The sequence below is a fragment of the Mytilus edulis genome, chromosome 13 (assembly GCF_963676685.1).
Source record: "Mytilus edulis chromosome 13, xbMytEdul2.2, whole genome shotgun sequence".
Lineage (NCBI taxonomy): Eukaryota > Metazoa > Mollusca > Bivalvia > Mytilida > Mytilidae > Mytilus > Mytilus edulis.
Genome location: NC_092356.1, coordinates 31,915,278 through 31,933,865, shown reverse-complemented (window position 1 = coordinate 31,933,865; position 18,588 = coordinate 31,915,278). Strand labels below are relative to the sequence as shown.

General features: G+C 31.2%; 2 protein-coding genes across 9 annotated transcripts in view; one reads left to right on the top strand and one right to left on the bottom strand.

Moving 5' to 3' along the window:
• Positions 1–11,359, bottom strand: part of LOC139499995 (ventricular zone-expressed PH domain-containing protein homolog 1-like) — a 34,239-nt gene extending 22,880 nt beyond the window's left edge. For 2 of the 4 annotated variants that reach the window (XM_071288681.1, XM_071288685.1), the window contains exons 1-5: positions 11,255–11,356; positions 9,830–10,060; positions 8,898–9,042; positions 6,213–6,387; positions 5,070–5,233 (exon numbers count right to left, since the gene is read on the bottom strand). In XM_071288681.1, the coding sequence (XP_071144782.1) occupies positions 5,070–5,233; positions 6,213–6,387; positions 8,898–9,042; positions 9,830–10,038 (693 nt within the window). In that variant the 5' untranslated portion in view covers positions 10,039–10,060; positions 11,255–11,356. Of the gene's footprint in view, positions 1–5,069; positions 5,234–6,212; positions 6,388–8,897; positions 9,043–9,829; positions 10,061–10,345; positions 10,391–11,254 lie in introns of all 4 variants that reach the window. The other 2 variants (XM_071288682.1, XM_071288683.1) reach the window with 2 other exon arrangements.
• A 31-nt stretch (positions 11,360–11,390) lies between these two features.
• LOC139499994 (uncharacterized) overlaps positions 11,391–18,588 on the top strand; it is a 46,964-nt gene continuing 39,766 nt past the window's right edge. Inside the window, exons 1-2 of one of the 5 annotated variants that reach the window (XM_071288675.1) lie at positions 11,391–11,494; positions 18,458–18,545. In XM_071288675.1, the coding sequence (XP_071144776.1) occupies positions 18,480–18,545 (66 nt within the window). In that variant the 5' untranslated portion in view covers positions 11,391–11,494; positions 18,458–18,479. Of the gene's footprint in view, positions 11,495–11,605; positions 11,884–18,451; positions 18,546–18,588 lie in introns of those variants that run through there. The other 4 variants (XM_071288679.1, XM_071288677.1, XM_071288676.1 and 1 more) reach the window with 4 other exon arrangements.

Here is an 18,588-nt window from a genome sequence, read left to right as displayed (position 1 = left end):
TGGTGTAAAATAATTTAATTTATATTATAGATTAAACACAATACAATTTGTTATTTATTTTGTGTTATCTATTAGACCATCTTTTTAAAGTTAAGTGCTTTTCCTGTACTGGTTTTTATCTATAGATATAGGAAGATGTGGTGTGAGTGCCAATGAGACTATGTTCATTCATTTTGTTCATATTTTGTTAATTTGATGGTTGAGATTTAAAAAAATTCGTAAGGGTTCCACGGAACCCAGTGTCTCGCCTACTTTTGCTGTTAATCGCAGACTCAACAAAAATGAGGAAAGACATCAATAAAAATTTCCCTCTCGATACTGTCTTTTGATTGAAAGATTAAGAAGCTTCCAAAGTTGGTAAAAAATCCAGGATAGTTTATGAATGTAATAAATGTTTTATAAACTTTAACTGCAGACTGTATGTAATGTTAACTGGAAGAAAAACTAAGTCCATTTATAAGTAAAATACGGAAAAAGTGAATTTTTTTTTTCACAAAATTTACTTCTGAATAATATCTTATGATCAGAAACAAGCTTTTGTCTAAGTTTGGTAGAAATCCAGGATAGTTTAAGAACATTATAAAAATTTTAAAAACTTCAACCACAGAGTGAATGTTTTGTTTCTGGCAAAAAAACTAAGTCCATTTATAAGTAAAATACAGAAAAGTGGAAATTTATTTTTACAAAATTTTCTTCTTGACACTACCTTATGATCATAAACAAGCTTCTGTCCAAGTTTGGTACAAATTAAGGATAGTTTATGAAAGTTATTAAAATTTTAAAAACTTTAACCACAGATCTAGAGTGAATGTAATGTTTCCTCGCAGAATCAAAGAGCTGAAAGCTCTGAAGAAAAATGACGCCATTGTCTCTAATATTGGGATAGTTTTTATGCAAGTCTTGATTTTCACATACCGTAATTAGTTTAACAATGCAACATGTCTCGTAAGCATATAATTGATATTCGTATATGTGTGTGTGTGAAGTGAAGGTGCCAACTGGCTGGGTTTTTTTTTTAAGACAAATGAATAGGTCAAGACTACCTGAATTGTACAAATAAATACCGTAGAAAGGCTTCTATATTTCTCACTGGTACATAGGCTGAATCCGGGTCCGTTCGCGCCCATTCACGTTTGCACCAACTCATGTTCGCCCCCTTTCACTTTCACACCCTACATGTTCGCAACTAATCTTAATTGGTTTTGTGTTTAATAACTCTGTAAGCAAGTGTTTTCTTATAAGTATAATTGTTGTCATTGTCTCAAAATAAAGTGAGACAGCATTTTTTTTTTGTGTTGAATAAATCTTAATCATGTTTTGGATAGCGTATTGTTAAAGATAATAATAATCCTTTCTAAATAAAGTGGTATTTTGTCAACGTTTTATTTAGCGTTGAATAACTCTTAATCATGTTTTGGTTAGTGTATTGCTATACTTTGTTTCATTGACCTCTTTCATAATGAAGTGAGATTCTGACTATTTTTTTTCTGTGTGTTGAATAAATTTTATCATGTTTTGGTTATAATAGTGGATTGCTATATTTTGGTTCCTATATTTTATTGTTTCGTTGTTTCAGATCAAAGGGCTTAAAAACAATTATCTTTTGTGTTTTTCCTTTAAAATCTTCAATGTTTTACTCATACCAAGCTAAAAATACATTCAGTATTTACACCAAAGCAATTTAAAACAACAATCATGATTTTCCAATTATTCAACTTGAATTTGAATTAAAATTGGGCGCGAATGAGTAGAGTGCGAATGGACCTTGGGTGTGAACGTGCGAGGTGCGAAAGTGTATTGGGCGCAAACAGACCTGATACCACATAGTCTGAACCCCCTTCTCCCACAAAATATGATGTAAATTAAAAACAAATTGTTCAGAGAATAATTGAAGTCTTTCCACTAGAAAAGATCTATTTTTATATTGAAATATGAAAAATCAGTTTAAAATGTTAGTTCCTATGGCTTTATGACGTCCTATTAACCTATGACCTTGACCTCAATTTCAAGGTCACAAACCATGGACCTTGAATCAAAATATCCTAGGTCTTTAATATGTTTGGTTAATGAGAACTACCACTTGACGCGTAATTTTAAATGTAAGATGGACAAAAACTCCCTTTTATTGTATGCGCAGCCTTCCAACCAAAATATACAAGTAAGGACATGTCGCAACTAATAATTTATGAAAAATTATTTGTCAAAATGTCATACAGTATTTGAAAAGAAGTGAAAATAAGCCAAAATCAAAATTTATAATATGACCTTGACCTTTGACATTGACCTCATTTTCATTTTTAGTACCAATGACCTCATGAAGACCCTAGGTCTCTATCAGTTATGGTTTACCAGTTGAAAATGCATATCGCTTGAATCAAATGAAAAAGGGGGAATAACTCTCATATGGAGTCCCCATAGAGCTATGGTTCAAACGAATATTCTTATCCTAAATATGTAACGAGCAATTTGGTAAAATAAAATCTTTTACGGTTACGAAGGAGAGGTGGCCACAAGAAAAACAGTGTTTGGGGAGATAACTCTTACAACGTAATGTATTTTGTTATAATTACATTTGATATATGTTTCATTATAATACTTTATTCTGATTGGCTAACTGCACATCACATGTTATTCCTCAAGCAATTGCATCACTCAATAAAACTTTTCATTCATGATAACACGTGGTCCCACAATAAAGTGCACAGATGAATTGAATAAAAAAGTTATAAAATTCGTGTTTTCATGATCCTAGCTAAAAAAAGTAATTATAAGTATTGAATGTTTCTTTTTGTAACCTCATAGGGTTGCAAAAGCGTTGACCGTGTGCACATTTTTAGAATGAAGCGCTTATGCGCTTCATACAAAAAGTACTTCGGTCAACGCTTTTACACCTCAATGAATTTACAAAAAAAAGCATTCAATACTTATATGCAGTTGTAAATTTTTAAAGCAAAAAGAGTTAATACTAACTTTCACTTTTTTGGATGTTCATGTACATTTTGAATGTATTTATTTTTCTCAACTACATGAATTTTTTGGTGTATTTTTAATGATATATATGAGTAGTCCAAATAATTATTAAGTCTGGCAAGGCTTTTTAAATTTTATTCTGGGACACCTTCCTATGACCACAAGGCTATTTTAATTTTTTTCTGGGACGCCTTCTTAGGAAGCCTTCCTACGAATGTCTTAGGAAGGCGTCCCAGAAAAAAATAAAATAGCCTTATTGGATATTTTTATGCATTATTTAACCAGTTGAGTCTTTTACAGGATTGTTTGTTTAATGCTGTTTAAACATTACTGGAAAAAAAAACACCTTAAATTTGCTAATTATTTGGCATGAAAGTTTGATTTATTGAAAGGGACTCATAGTTTTCCATTTAATTTTAATAATTGTCTAATGGTTAAAACAATAGCTTCGTTGTTTACTTTTATACACAACAACATATTCACTTTGGTCTCGTTGTTTACCTAATATTCACTATGTACTTGGTAACAGTTATTAATTAATTGAATAGAAAATATTATAATAAATATTATTGGAAGCCGAATTGACGTCAAATAGGTGCCGATTTGACTAGATGCCAATTTAACCAGGTGCCGACTTGACTTGTACGTTTCAATTCCTCTGCGATCGTTTGCGGTATTTTCTTGAGAAAACCTATTTTCCATCATCAAAGAGAAGAAGAAACTGCTTGAAATGATTCCCGAACGCTTGGTGATTGTTAAAATAAGTTTAATTCACTCAAAAAACAATTTTAAAACTTGCGATGTTTAAACAGGAAGTTTCAAAAGCACGTGTAAAAGAAGAAATTAACCGGTGAGAGTGGAAATCCGTACATAACATATATCACTATAGTACGACTTTTAAAGCAAAACAGTTTCATCCTTTTGTAAAACAGTCTTTAATATACCTATCACATTAATGTTTGAAGGGTCTTAAGCTTATTCAAACCATATAAGTCGGTATGAAACACCAAAACGGAATGATAATAACCGATTACGTTTTGTAGTTTACAAAATTCTGGACTGGTTCCTGTCAAACTACAACACTTTCTTCGACTGTAGTGGAATACAAACAGAAACCAGTTAGTTTGTAAACTGGTTCCTGGCTGATTACTACACAATGCTCATGCATAATGATAACACAAGCACATTCCTCCAGTTTGTATTGAAATTAGTAAATACGAAACCAAGCGCGGTAGGCAGAGAAATCAGGTCGGCAGTTATGGAACAATGACTGCGTCATTTTCCAAAAACTAAGTCCATTTATAAATAAAATACGGAAAAGTGGAAATTTATTTTTTGCAAAATTTTCTTCTTGATACTATCTTATGATCATAAACTAGCTTCTGTCCAAGTTGGGTACAAATCAAGGATAGTTTATGAAAGTTATTAAAATTTTAAAAACTTTAACCACAGAGTGAATGTAATGTTTCCTCGCAGAAAAACTAAGTCCATTTATAAGTAAAATACGGAAAAAATGGAATTTTATTTTCACAAAACTTCCTTCTGGATACTTTCTTATGATCATAAACAAGCTTCTGTCTAAGTTTGGTAGAAATTCAGTATAGTTTAAGAAAGTTATTAAAATTTTAAAAACTTTAACCACAGAGTGAATATTTGTGGACGCCGCCGACGACGACGACGGAATGTAGGATCGCTTAGTCTCGCTTTTTCGACTAAAGTCGAAGGCTCGACAAAAAGGGGGTGAATAAAAAGGATTTTTTCTTCTTCTAACATTTGGGAAAGTATTGTGATGTTTTTATTATTGTGAAAAATGTGACAGGGTTATGATCAGAATAATTAACCTTGGGTCAACTCGTTCATTCCAAATCAACACAAGATAGCGTACTTTTTTTACATAAATAGGGCCTTTAGTTTTCTTGTTTTCCTGTTTACATTGTCATTTCGGAGCGCTTTATAGCTGACTATGCGGTATGGGCTTTGCTCATTGTTGATGGCCGTACGGTGACCTATAGTTGTTAATTTCTGTGTCATTTTGGTCTCTTGTGGAGAGTTTTCTCATTGGCAATCATACAACATCTTCTTTTTAATAAGTAAATTACCGTAGGTTCGTGTTTTGATATCATTCCAAACACCTGGAACAGACTCGCCCGTTCAGACACGTCACATAAGTCGATGATGGCCGTAAGCTTGTCAATACTGTTTATGATTGGTTGTTTGTTCTGTGAGTAAATCTGAGGTAACACTGTACTCAAAAAGTAATTGCCTGGAAATGAAGAAATGATTTTGGTAGAAAATACAGAAAAGAAGCAGGGGCGGATCCAGCCATTTTAAAAAGGGGGGGTTCCTAACCAAGGACAGAGGGGGGGTTCCAACTACATGTCCCCATTCAAATGCATTGATCGTCCAAAAAAAAGGGGGGGTTCCAGGGGTTTTCTCTGGATCCGCGCCTGAGAATACTGTGGATTCATTAATATTTATTGGATACCAATTTTGTGTGGATTACTTTGGTACTTCTGAATAGGTGAATCAAAAATTTAAATATTCAATGAAGTACACATTTACTATAAGTTTGTGTGAAGACTCTTGCGAAACCACCAAAATGTCAACACAATTTAATAACCATGAAAATAACTGAATCCACAGTTCATTAACTTTAACAACTATACATCACATCTATAAATTCAATTTGTAATAAGGGAGTTACGTTTGGTGGTTGTTTCAACGTAGAAGTTGTAAAGTTGTACCACATGACATTTTTCTATGATTCTATCTAGACTTTCTCAAAGGAGAAGTCAGCAAATGGTAAGATTTTAACAGATTTAACCTTAAAATTTACTCTTAACATAAATAATTTTGCTTTGGTGTCCTTTCTTTTTATGAAAATAACAACTTCTTTACTTAAACTTACAATCAAAAAAATATTTGTAATTTTAAAACTGGTCCTTTTTTCTGATCTTTGATTTTAAAAAAAAATTAAAACATCATATCAATAAGATTTTTTGTCGTGATATATGAACAAAAAATGCTATATAAAGGATAGATTATTTCCCCAGCCAGTTACACCTTTATCTTACAAAATTATATCAAATTTAAGGTATACCTGTATGCATGTATGACTTGTGCACTCAGCATATTACATTAATAAACTTTGACTCAAGGATGAAATGTAAGTACATGAATAAATACAGGGCATATGTTATTTGAATAAAAAAAAGTAAATATGGATTTAAATTATCACTGACCTCTCAAGATTGTACTAATAATCAGATCAACATATTTTGCTAGAGTGTCTGCATTGTCAAGGGCAGCCAAGGACAGATAACTGGAGACATTTCTTGTTAATTCTTTATTATTACAACGTAGAAAATTAACAACTACTGGAATGGCTAAAGACATCACTTTTGGTTTACTGTAGTGCTGTAAAAGAATATGACAAAAATTCATATAGTGACAAGAATGTGTCCATAATACATGGATGCCTAATCATTTTCTATGTTCAGTGGACCGTGAAAATGGGGTTAAAACTCTAATTTGGCATTAAAATTAGAAAGATCATATCATTTAGAACAGGTGTAATAAGTTTCAAGTTGATTGGACTTCAACTTCATCAAAAAAACTACCTCATCCAAAAACTTTAACCTGAAGCGGACAGACAGGTGAACGAACAGACGAACGACTGAACGGACGCACAGATCAGAAAACATAATACCTATAAATGGGACATAAAAATGAAGTACTAATTTGTATCTGTGATGTTAAAAGTACATGTAATTATAATTAGTGTTGGTGCAGTCTAATTTTCTAAAGTATTCTTTAGATGTGTACATTTCTTTATCACTTAGAAAGCCAAGTCAGGCGACAATGCACTTTTGTGAGCGAAGTCACACATTGTATTTCGCGGGAAATATTATCACATAACAGTAAACTCAGGTGACCTTTCTGGATGACCATGGGAAAATTCATTCAGGGTTTAAATTTGCTTTGGAATGATTGACATTTGTATGACTTAAGTTTGAGGCTCTAGAAGGTCCTTTTATAATTGATTAACCGGAATCTAAAATATAATCCTTTTCTGAATAAAAGAACACCAGCCTTTTATTTTTACGTTTCTCAGTCAACACAGGACATAAACCTGGACATTATTTATACGTCCATGGTCAACAATATACATTAATTGTAGATGAAAACAGGATGCATGTTGTTCAGTTCCTGTTGGTAGAGATCCTCTGTGAAAATGTGTAGATCGTAAAAATCCGATCAACATTTTTTTCACATATTTCTTTCTTGTAGAACACGATATAATTTTATTTTAATATTCTGTAGTATTAATTGTTGAAATACTACTTTTTTTATTTCTCCAAGGACTTTTAACGAGTAGTAAAATAGGGATTGCGCCCATCCAATTTTATTTAAAATAATAAAGGATCAATTCAAGGATCAATAACAAATCATCACAGAGATAAACAACACACGATTTTTTTTCTTCATATAATTAAATTAGAATGTGATTTTTGTGTTGTGTCTGGGCGGGGAATGTTTCTCAGTGTCGTGTTTTTATGAATATAGGGCACATTGCATACAAAACGTTTCCCCTTTGTTCAACAGAGTTGTCACTTTACAGTTTCTTTTCTGAATTCAAATAACTCAAGTTGGTAATGTACCGGAGGTAGTGAAACATAATATTTTACAATGCAAAATAAATTGAAAGTAACAGAGTTCACTTGTTGATCCGATAATTTAACTCTTGGGTTAGATTGGACAAATTACTGTAAAAACATCATTTTGTTTTTAGCCAGTTGATATTTATATATTGAACAATTAGTGAACCGGATATTGCTCATTGAGTAGGTCATAAAAGATTCTAATCGTGGTAAAATCGTCTTTGTTGAAAAAACAGAAATTATGACCTGACCGGACTATAATAAAAATACAAAATTAGTGTTTATTCATATTTTTATACGTTTGTATGTTTTATTTCAAATGACAATGACATGGGGCAAAAACATACAAGAATAATCATCTTATTTTGAATATAAATGTCACATTTTTATCTGTTAAAGAAAGAAAGTTTTAATACCGTGTTTTAAAGCACACAGGATGACAGGTGCAATCAAGATTGATTAAATGTACAAAGGTAATAAATCTGGATAATCCGATTATGTTGTAATGCGTCATTAATTTTCAGTTCATCCGATGGGAAATAAACCAATTAACAGCCACATGTTTTGGGAGAGAATTTTTGGAGGAAATTGGGAGTATAATCTGTGATTTGCGGTGTGACACTGCTACACTCTGTAATCAGTGATTAGAGTTCATGATTACAAACTCTCTGTGCGTACTGTAGATTCCTGCACCTTGCAAAAGTTATGTAATTTTCTTGACAAGTGTAACATCATTTAGTGCCTTGAAAATCTGAGCATATATTACATTGATAAATTTCTGGAAATGTTCATGGATTGGATGTATAAAATGTTATGATCAATGCACTATATTTTGTGTATCAAAAAAGGTAGTGATAAGCCTTGGAACATTTATATATCAAGTTAGTCCCATTAGGTTTTGATTGCATTTCATGCAATCTTTACCTAAAAAATTGTCAGATGAACTGATGAACAAGGTTAGTTCTATATAGCCTCTACTTCTTGATTTGAGGTATACTAAAAGTACGGGATCAAATATGAATCTCAGTAGACTAGGAAAGAAATTACATGTATTATTATATTTCCATTAAAAAATGATTTTATTGAAAATAAGTTTGCTTTTTAAACAATTATTAAGTTAAACACTTTTTTAGTTCAATTTACATTCTGCAATCAATAAAATTGAGAATGGAAATGAGGAATATGTCAAAGAGACAACAACCTGATCAAAAAGCAGATATAAATCAAACAAGTTTGGTAAGATATTTTTTTCAATAGAAAACTTACCATAAAAAGACAGCTCATTATATCAGAGGCTATTTTAGCATGAGGTGGGTCCTTCTCTGGTGCAGCAGGATTCAGGTCATATTTCTGACAAACCTCCAGCAGCGATACCAAACACTTGGAATGTGCTTCAATGGAACCTGTCTCTCTACAAATTAAATTTTCATGCATTGAACAAATTATTATTTAATTTTATTGCATCAAAAATAATCTCAATTATACTATTTTTTGCTAAAACTTATGTCCAGCTTTTTACTTCCTTAGGTCTACAAAAAAATGTTATTGAAAATGGTTTTTATGGCTCTATAACCATAGAATTTGGTTTATAAGGATCTTTAAGTTTATCAGCAGTTTAAATAGCTCCGGGAGTAGGTGTGAATCCTTAGTAATGTATGTGGTGCCATTGATCGATTGATTGTTGTCTCATTTAAGTCCAGTGGCCAATAAGCGACACAATTGAAAAATAGGTCAAATCTAAAAACATTTGTTTTAAGTACAAATGTATTATAATTCACAGGTAAATAGTTGACTTTCTTATTTGACTTTCCAAATTGCAACACTCAGTACAAACAAGTCTACGAAAATATCTATACTAAATATGTGTACATCATAGTGATAAATCAATCAATGCTTAAAGTAATTAAATTTATCCAAAGTGCATCTTCTTCTAATGGATAGCCATTAGTTTAAAAAATTGAAATTGGCTAATTTATGAAGGAATTTATCAACATACACCTCCAACATGGTATGATTATCCAAAGGGCATGCCAGCTTCCTCCAACAATCAAAAACTGACAGCCACGAAATAGCACAATGGTGATGAAAGTGGCATTAAATACCAACTAATCAATTAATTAATGGCATTGAAAGGGAAATATCTCTTGTTGAAATTGTGTCAATCTTAACCTATGTCTTATTCATGTTATTTGCAATACCTGATTGCTGTGGTGACTCTTGTGATACAGATTTCCACAACACTTTGATCATTATCATTCTGTAGATAGTCTGTACAATCTAGAATCTTACTAATGGCTTCTAACACAGGAACAAGGTCATCTTTGATTTCATCATCAGCAAGTGAAAACAATTCACCAGCCTTTGACAAGTCCCTCTTTTGTAAAACTTGTGCGAATAATTCATTCATGGCGTTCTATAACTTCTACATACTGTAAATATATATTTCAAAAATTATTAATATGTCTAATGATATAAATGTCTTTACAATTTTTTAATTTTGAACACACAACATTTCGTGCAATCTTTGTGAAACGGTCAGACATCTGATACATGTACAAATGATGTAAGACCAGACAAGCACGATTTTCATGAGCATAAATTTACATTATTTACGAGCAATTTTAATTCAATATCCAACATTTATTGATAAATATAAAAATTTAATGTTTTATTAAATTTATTTCTTTTCATAGTTTTGCAATTACTCGTGTTACCTTGTTCAATTCCATTCCTCTATCATAGGAGAGTAGCTGTTTCACCTGCGAATTGCAATTTGAGGGTTGCCTAATTACAATGTCATGAATGTATTAACCACAAAATGTTAAACCTTTAAACATGTTAAACTTGTATTCTTTTGTAATATATATATCTGTTAAATATTGAATTTCTGCAAACTTGAAACTGTATTTTTGGGGATTTATAGGTTCTTTATTTTTTTTCATGTGATTGACAAACACAACTTTTCCAATCATGCCAACTGTTTTTTCTAATTGTGATTTCGGCTAATTCAAATTAAAGGCATTAGACTTGGAAAGTAAAAATTTACACATTTAATCAACTTCTACTTGATGATAGAAAAACATATTTTTCTTGAAAATACCATAAACAATCACAAACAACTTAAAATAACTGCAGTTACACTAGACATTTCCAAATGAGACAAAAAGATTTTACTGGAATTCCTGGATTTCCTGCAGTGAAAATACTTTGACCAAGCGGGTAACACCTGCTTCTCATAGCATGAAAAAATTGTTCAATTTGCTACACAATTATATTGAATAAGCTGTTCAGGACCTTAGTTGATTTTGGTGAAACATGTGCTAGCCTACATATGTATAGCGAAATTTTAATCTGTTCAACTAATCTTGCTTTGCTTTAATTTGTAATAAGTTCACAAATTATTGCTTACAAACAGTGTCCTTGTCATCATTCAATAGTTCATGATAGTATCAAGAGGTGAGAAATTCTTTAAAACTACTAACATACATGTATTATGGACACATATAAAAATTATCTATTTGTAAAGCTCATGGGCAGTTTCTGTGTATAAAAATAACTCCCACTGAATAAATTTTCATGAAATATTTGGACATTTAGCATTACTTAAATCTGCAAATATTTACCTGTATTAATCCTCATTTGGGAAGTACAATACACTGTTAATTGAGTTATAAAATGACAATTTACTTAGGATGGCATTGCTGACAAGACAACTTCCTGTAAACAAAGAAACTAAACGCAAATCGAAGCCGGTCTAATGTGTAATTCCGCATATCTGAAACGAAAACGAAAGTAGGAAACACAGAAGTTCAGAACGGTCAGCTGGAAAGCAAGTCGCACCATGACAGTCACATTCATATCAAGTTTGTATTATTTATACTTTTTAACCTTCATTTATGATGTTAAAATTGAATAATAGAACTGAAAAATATTACCAAATTAACAATTTCTAGATTGATATATATATATAGGTCAAATAGAGAAAGTGATTTTCAGGAAGTCATCATTTGTAACAAAAACCAATGAGCCCAATGAGAAAGTTATATTTTAAACAGTTTTAGAGGAATTAGTTGACATATAATTATTGAATAGAAAAAGAATATTTTAATTGGATTTAACTGAACTCATCTTACATTCTCACCTTTATTCTTTAAAAACAAAAGTGAAACTTTTTATGTCTAAAAATAAGCCATTGTTTATCAGTGGAAATTTCCAAGGATGCAGACATCTCTTGATCCAGTAAGACACACAGGTACTCTTTTGGTAAAATGATTAACTGACATATAATTATGAAGCTAAATGTATTTACATTAGAAACAGCGCATTATACATGTTATATACAACTTAATTTATGTTTTACATGCATGCATTGGCAGATCCAGAAATTTTCATATATATATATATCAATATAAAGGGGTGAAGTATAACCAAGGCCAGTACTCTGCTCTTTCCTGATCAGTGGTTATGTAACAAAAAATTTGTTCTGGCGTGACACTTGTTCTGTCGGACCAATTTTCATAGGAAATATGTTCCACCGGAATTTATATCACAGAAAATATGTTCCAGCACTGTAAAATTTGTTCCGGAACTAGTTTTTCTACTAAATGTGAAATAAGTTCTGGAACAAAAATCACAGCTCCATGAACATGATGAATTTTGTTTCAATATTTAAAAAGTTTTGAAAAGTGAAATATTCGTTCCTGCCCTGCTTTCCTGACCTTGAATTATTCATGAATATTCATGAACAATTCATGAATATTCATGAATAATATTCATGAATATTCATGAATATTCAAGGTAACAGTTCATGAATATTCATGAATATTCATGAATGTTAAATGGCACCTTGAATATACATGAATATTGTTTGAACTGAATAAGCTTGAATATACATGAATATTGTATGAGCTGAATAAGCTTGAATATACATGAATATTGTATGAACTGAATAACCACGATTAAACATGAATAATTATCTGTAGAATATTCATGAACATGAAATAGGATGTCTATGAATAATGCATGATTAGAATCACCATGAATGAAAAATATATATCTATCCCAATTTTGAATGCTAAATACATACTCTAGAATAACCTTGAATATTTAATGAATATTGAAAGGTTGAATATTCTAGAATAACCATGAATATTGAAAGGTTGAATATTCTAGAATAACTATGAATATTGAATGGTTGAATATTCTAGATTAACCATGAATATTGAAATAAGTGTCCTTGAGAGGTTTTTTGAAAACCAAAAGCAAATACAGACATTTAAGTTTAAAATATTTTTTAATCATGATAGCTGTGAAATATGAATTTTACAATCACTTTCATTAAAAGCTAGCAAAATTGTCCACTATTTAATCTAGAATTTAATCCAAACCTGTTTAGTCGGATAGCTTTTTGAACATTTTGTAATTATGCAATGATATTTTTTCTCATTTATCTGGGAATTGTTCAAAAATTGTTATTGTCAATAATTCTTATGTAGGCCTATCTAATGCTGGCTTGACGTCGTCCTTTGCATTGGCTTTTCTTCCTTTCATTAACTTTACCCAACCCGCTAGTTTTCTCCAAAAATGAACAGGAAAACATCTATGACACATGACTGAAAGTCACTTTTGTTGCTTATTATTTTCTTGACATCTCAGTGTTTTGTATGAAGATGTTATGAATATCACCTACATGAGCTATCTATTAAAATTATCATATTTTTTGTTTCATTTAACTGTGGAATACATACATGTACATGTATGTTATTCCGCATCAACAATCAAGTAAAAATATACGTATACAAAAGTCCTAGAACAAATTTCATTATCAATTTTTATCCCGTTTACCACAAATAGTTCCGAGTCATTATCATGCAGCTTTATTCATGCTTATTCATGTTTGTCACACAATGGAAAAAATATTCTAAGTCCAAAATTTATTCCTCATTATTCATTCTTATTCATGAAATGTATGCAAAAAAATTCTAAGTCCAAACATTCATTCTTATTCATGTTTATTCATATTGACAAAAAGGGTTTTATTACCACAAAAAAACAATTTTGAATGAAGGAAACTTGATTATACTATGATATAGTAAGTGACTAGCATTTTAAGAACATTTATTTGTTGTCTCCAAACAGTTATTAAGAATTCATGTATATTCCACTTAATTCATGTTTCATATTCATGAATAATTTTGACACTGGAATAGTAACCATGAATGGAAGTGGAATATTCATGAATATTCATGAATATTCTACTTTATTCATGAATACATGAATATCATGAAAGCAGGGTGTGATATAAGTTTTGAACAAACAATTTTCATTGAAATCAGTGAATAAAATTAAGTTCCACTCAAACCTATTTCACAGAAAGTAAGTACTTAAATTATAATAATAGCTAAATGCAGTACTATGCTTGCATGGGGTACACATGATTTGCAATTGAAGGCATTACTGAAACTATAGGATGAAGATAAGAAATAAAAAGCGATGGTTATGTATCATAAAATTGAGAATGGAAATGGGGAATGTGCCAAAGAGACAACAACCCGACCATAGAAAAAAAACAACAGCAGAAGGTCACCAACAGGTCTTCAATGTAGCGAGAAATTCACGCACCCGGAGGCGTCCTTCAACTGGCCCCTAAACAAATATATACTAGTTCAGTGATAATGAACGCCATACTAATTTCCAAATTGTACACAAGAAACTAAAATTAAAATAATACAAGACTAACAATTTATATTCATGTTTTATGTGGTATATTCCTCTATTTTTCCTGTTAACAGTCATGGTTGTTCTTTTCATACATGTACTTCAGTCATGGCACAGTTTCGAAAGATTGTGACTTGTTTCTTTACCTCTTTCAATATAATTGATCAATCACTTTAATTGTCCTTTTCAAATTAGTACAAATGTTCATCTTTAACTATACTGTTTATCATGTTTATTCTTATTCTACTCTTTTTCTGGCTCATAAGTGTCATTTTGGTATTTTTTTATGGAGTATATAATTAAACATTTGCTATATACTCCACAGAATCCAAATTGGATGTTTACACTTTTTATTTATTACATCAAAAGTTCATTACTAGACTAGTAATGGACTTCTGATTACATATATATAATAGGATTAAACACATTTTTTCTAGAGGTTATTGATGTGTAAACCGGATACAACGGAATCTTAAATGAAATAGCACCTACCTCCAAAACTTCAAATTAATGAGATATAATATTTGAATTTGAAGCATACAAGTAACGAAATAATCTTTCCAATAAAAGTTTTCATTCGTATGACGTCGTGTTTTGCCATGACGTAAATTCGCCAAATCAATCATGAAAGTTCACGGAATTTTATTTGAATTTTTAATTTATACATTTTCGTAGCTTTAGTGTATTTATTTTATTTATTTTTTGTCATATATGCACTAAAATAGACACAACTGTTTAGCATTTGTTTTTTAATCTCTATTTGCCGAAAATCATGGGATCCCTGCAAGCTTGTGTATCGGGCATCAATAGATTACGAAAGTAGTTTCGGAAACATGGTTTATCGAAGTGTAAACTTAGAGAAAAATTCTAATTGACCAATCCAATTCAAGTATTTATTGATATGCAAATCATATAAGAATTATATCAATATAATACATGTTTTTATAATGTACTCAGGAATCTGATGTACAGTAGTTGTCGTTTGTTTATGTAATATATACGTGTTTCTCGTTTCTCGTTTTGTTTATATAGATTAGACCGTTGGTTTTCCCGTTTGAATGGTTTTACACTAGTAATTTTGGGGCCCTTTATAGCTTGTTGTTCGGTGTGAGCTAAGGCTCCGTGTTGAAGGCCGTACTTTAACCTATAATGGTTTACTTTTTAAATTGTTATTTGTATGGAGAGTTGTCTCATTGGCACTCACACCACATCTTCCTATATCTATCGAATGATAACTTTAAACTCACTGATGACAAATGCTCAGTATATAAGATAACTTGTTTAACCAGTGGAACATATTTCACAGACAAGGAACTTATTTCACCAAGTGAGGAACAAATTTCACAAACCCAGAACTTATTTCACCAGGTAAGGAACAAACATCAATCCAATAACTAAAATGTATAACTGTCTTAAACAAATGTCTAAATCCAAGTCTATAACACAAGTGTCCCTTACTACATGGTCAACTAATATATATATATCGTTTTTTCATTATTCAATTTACATAACATTAATACTCAATATTTTAACTTTACATAATAATGATATAGTTTATCTATTTTTCCAAATATCAAATCTTGTGACAAAACCTAAATTATCTTAAAAAATAAGAAATCCCATTTGTATATAAAACTTCTTTAATGCTTAATTCTCTATTGTCACTTAACCCTCAGGGGATTACATAATACATGTAATATGCTTTAATAACATCTATTATATCTAAAATTGTGAAGATTTAAATTATTATTTTTTTTTATCAAGTAAATTAATTCTTAAGCTAGTTCTAAATATCTTTGACTAATACTGAATTATAAAAATTCTTAGAAATTTACATATTTTTACATTCTGACTTCTAAATTATACTGGTTATAGAAGCTCATAACATATTTTTAAATATTCTGGTTTATTTCCTTTTACTTTATGGTGCTGTTATAAAAAAAAATTACCTCATTTTTTTTGATAGCTTTTCTGAAATTCTTCAGACATGAAATCTTTTACTGAAATTCTCCTGACACAAAATCTTTTACGAAAATTTTCCCTACAACAGTTTAAATACTTTCAACCAAACTCTAAATGCCTGCGATTTCGCGGGTGTGATCTAGTTATTATGAATTCTAGAGGCTATTTTACAATTTTTGCTCGAAAATCTAAACAAAAACCTATAAATATTAAAAAACTTTAAAAAATTAGACAGTATAAAAAAGAAGATGTGGTATGATTGCCAATGAGACAACTATCCACAAAAGACAGGTCTGCCTGTCAGACTTATTTTCTAACTTTGGACTCATTTTTGGAGTCAAAAAGCAAGACAGGTACGTATGCTGTTTCAAGCAGCGGCGGTGGCGGCGGCGTCAACAATGTATTAGTTTGTGATTAGGTCTAGTTTATGGTGAACCACTAGTGGGAGGTCAAAGATATTTGGTATGCAGTTATATAAGTATTGGTACATCTCATTACCAAAGAGATTATTTGGCCCCGCCCCCTCAGTTATGGTCTATTGACTTTGAAATTTAAATTGTTTTTCATGTATTGGTTTGTGATTAGGTCACTTTATAAGGAACCACTAGTGGTAGGTAAATGATAATTGGTATGCAGTGGCATAAGCTTTGGCATATCTCATTTCCATGGAGATTATTTGGCCCTGCCCTCTGTCATGGTCTATTGACTTTAAAATTTTTGCTTAGTTTTCATGTTTTTGTTTGTGATTAGGTCAGTTTATGGAGAACCACTAGTGGTAGGTCAATGATATTTGGTATGCAGTTGTATTAGCATTGGCCTATTTCATTTCCACGGAGACTATTTGGATCCGCCCCCTCAGTTAGGGTCCATTGACTTTAAGATTTATATTTTTTTTTGTGTATTAGTTTGTGATTAGGTCACTTTATAAAGAACCACTAGTGGTAGGTCAATGATAATTGGTATGCAGTTGCATAAGCATTGGTATATCTCATTTCCATGGAGATTATTTAGCCCCACCCCCTCAGTTATGGTTTATTGATTTTGAAATTTTTGCTTAGTTTACATGTATTAGTTTGTGGTTGGGTTTGTTGAAAGTGAACTAATTATGATAAGTCAATGGTATTTAGTATGCAGTTGCATTAGCATTGGCACATCTCATTTCCATGGAGATTTTTTAGTACCTGCAGTCATGGTTCATTGACTGAATATTTGCAAAACTTTACATGTGTAAATGTTGCTATTTAATTTCAACATTTGCATTTTCAAAATTACTAAAAAGCGAGACATATCTCTGTGATAACAGATTATCCTAGAACTTATCTTTTTTAGAAATTTATTAACTTGCCCATTTTTTTTTTACCAAGAAATTAAAGTTGTGGGTGTGGAAACCACTTAATATACAGATTTCATATCTCCCAATTAATACAAAATTCCCAGGTTTTTATTTTCTCTGAATCATGATTTCCTTGATAGAGGGTTGCTGCTCACAAGGAAGCTATATAAACCAAGAGTGCTAAATGGTTTAGTTTAGATCATCCTTTCATATATGTTACAGAATATTTGTTTTTACAGATGATATCAGATATGCTCTAATGTTGTAACTACAATCCTGTTCCCTTTTCCAAGAATGTGACCTACTGATTTAGACTATTTACCTGGGTTTGTATTAACATGAGCGACACAACAGGTGCTACATGTGGAGCAGGATCTGCTTACCTTTCCAGAGAACATGAGATCACCCCCAGTTTTTGGTGGTGTTCGTGTTGCGTAGTCTATAGTTTTCTATGTTGTTTCTTGTGTACTATTATTTGTCTGTTTGTCTTTCTCTTTTAACCATCATGACCATGGCATTGTCAGTATATTTTTTATCTATGAGTTTGAATGTCCCTCTGGTATCTTTTGCCCTTCTTTTTAAGCTGCCAACAGGTCGTGTTGGATTTTACAACCCTGAAGTTTGTGACATTCCGCTCGTCAGTAGTTCTGGGTTTCATGTCTAATAGTTTTTAACCCAATTCTAAAATAGGTATCAGATAACTGCCAACCAACATGACCACTGTATACATTGTCCTTTGTTTATTATAAATCAGATTAAACCTAGTACTAATAATTATTAATATATATGTTTTTATTCATTTTTGTAGATACAGAATGTACTTGAAGTTTTGACAGATGGCAAATCGAGAACTAACAAAGCTGTGGTTGTCTCATAGGGAAGAGTATATTCTAGTCATCAAGGTATTATTTTTTTAAAAGGCAGTTTCATTTTTAGGGCTATATT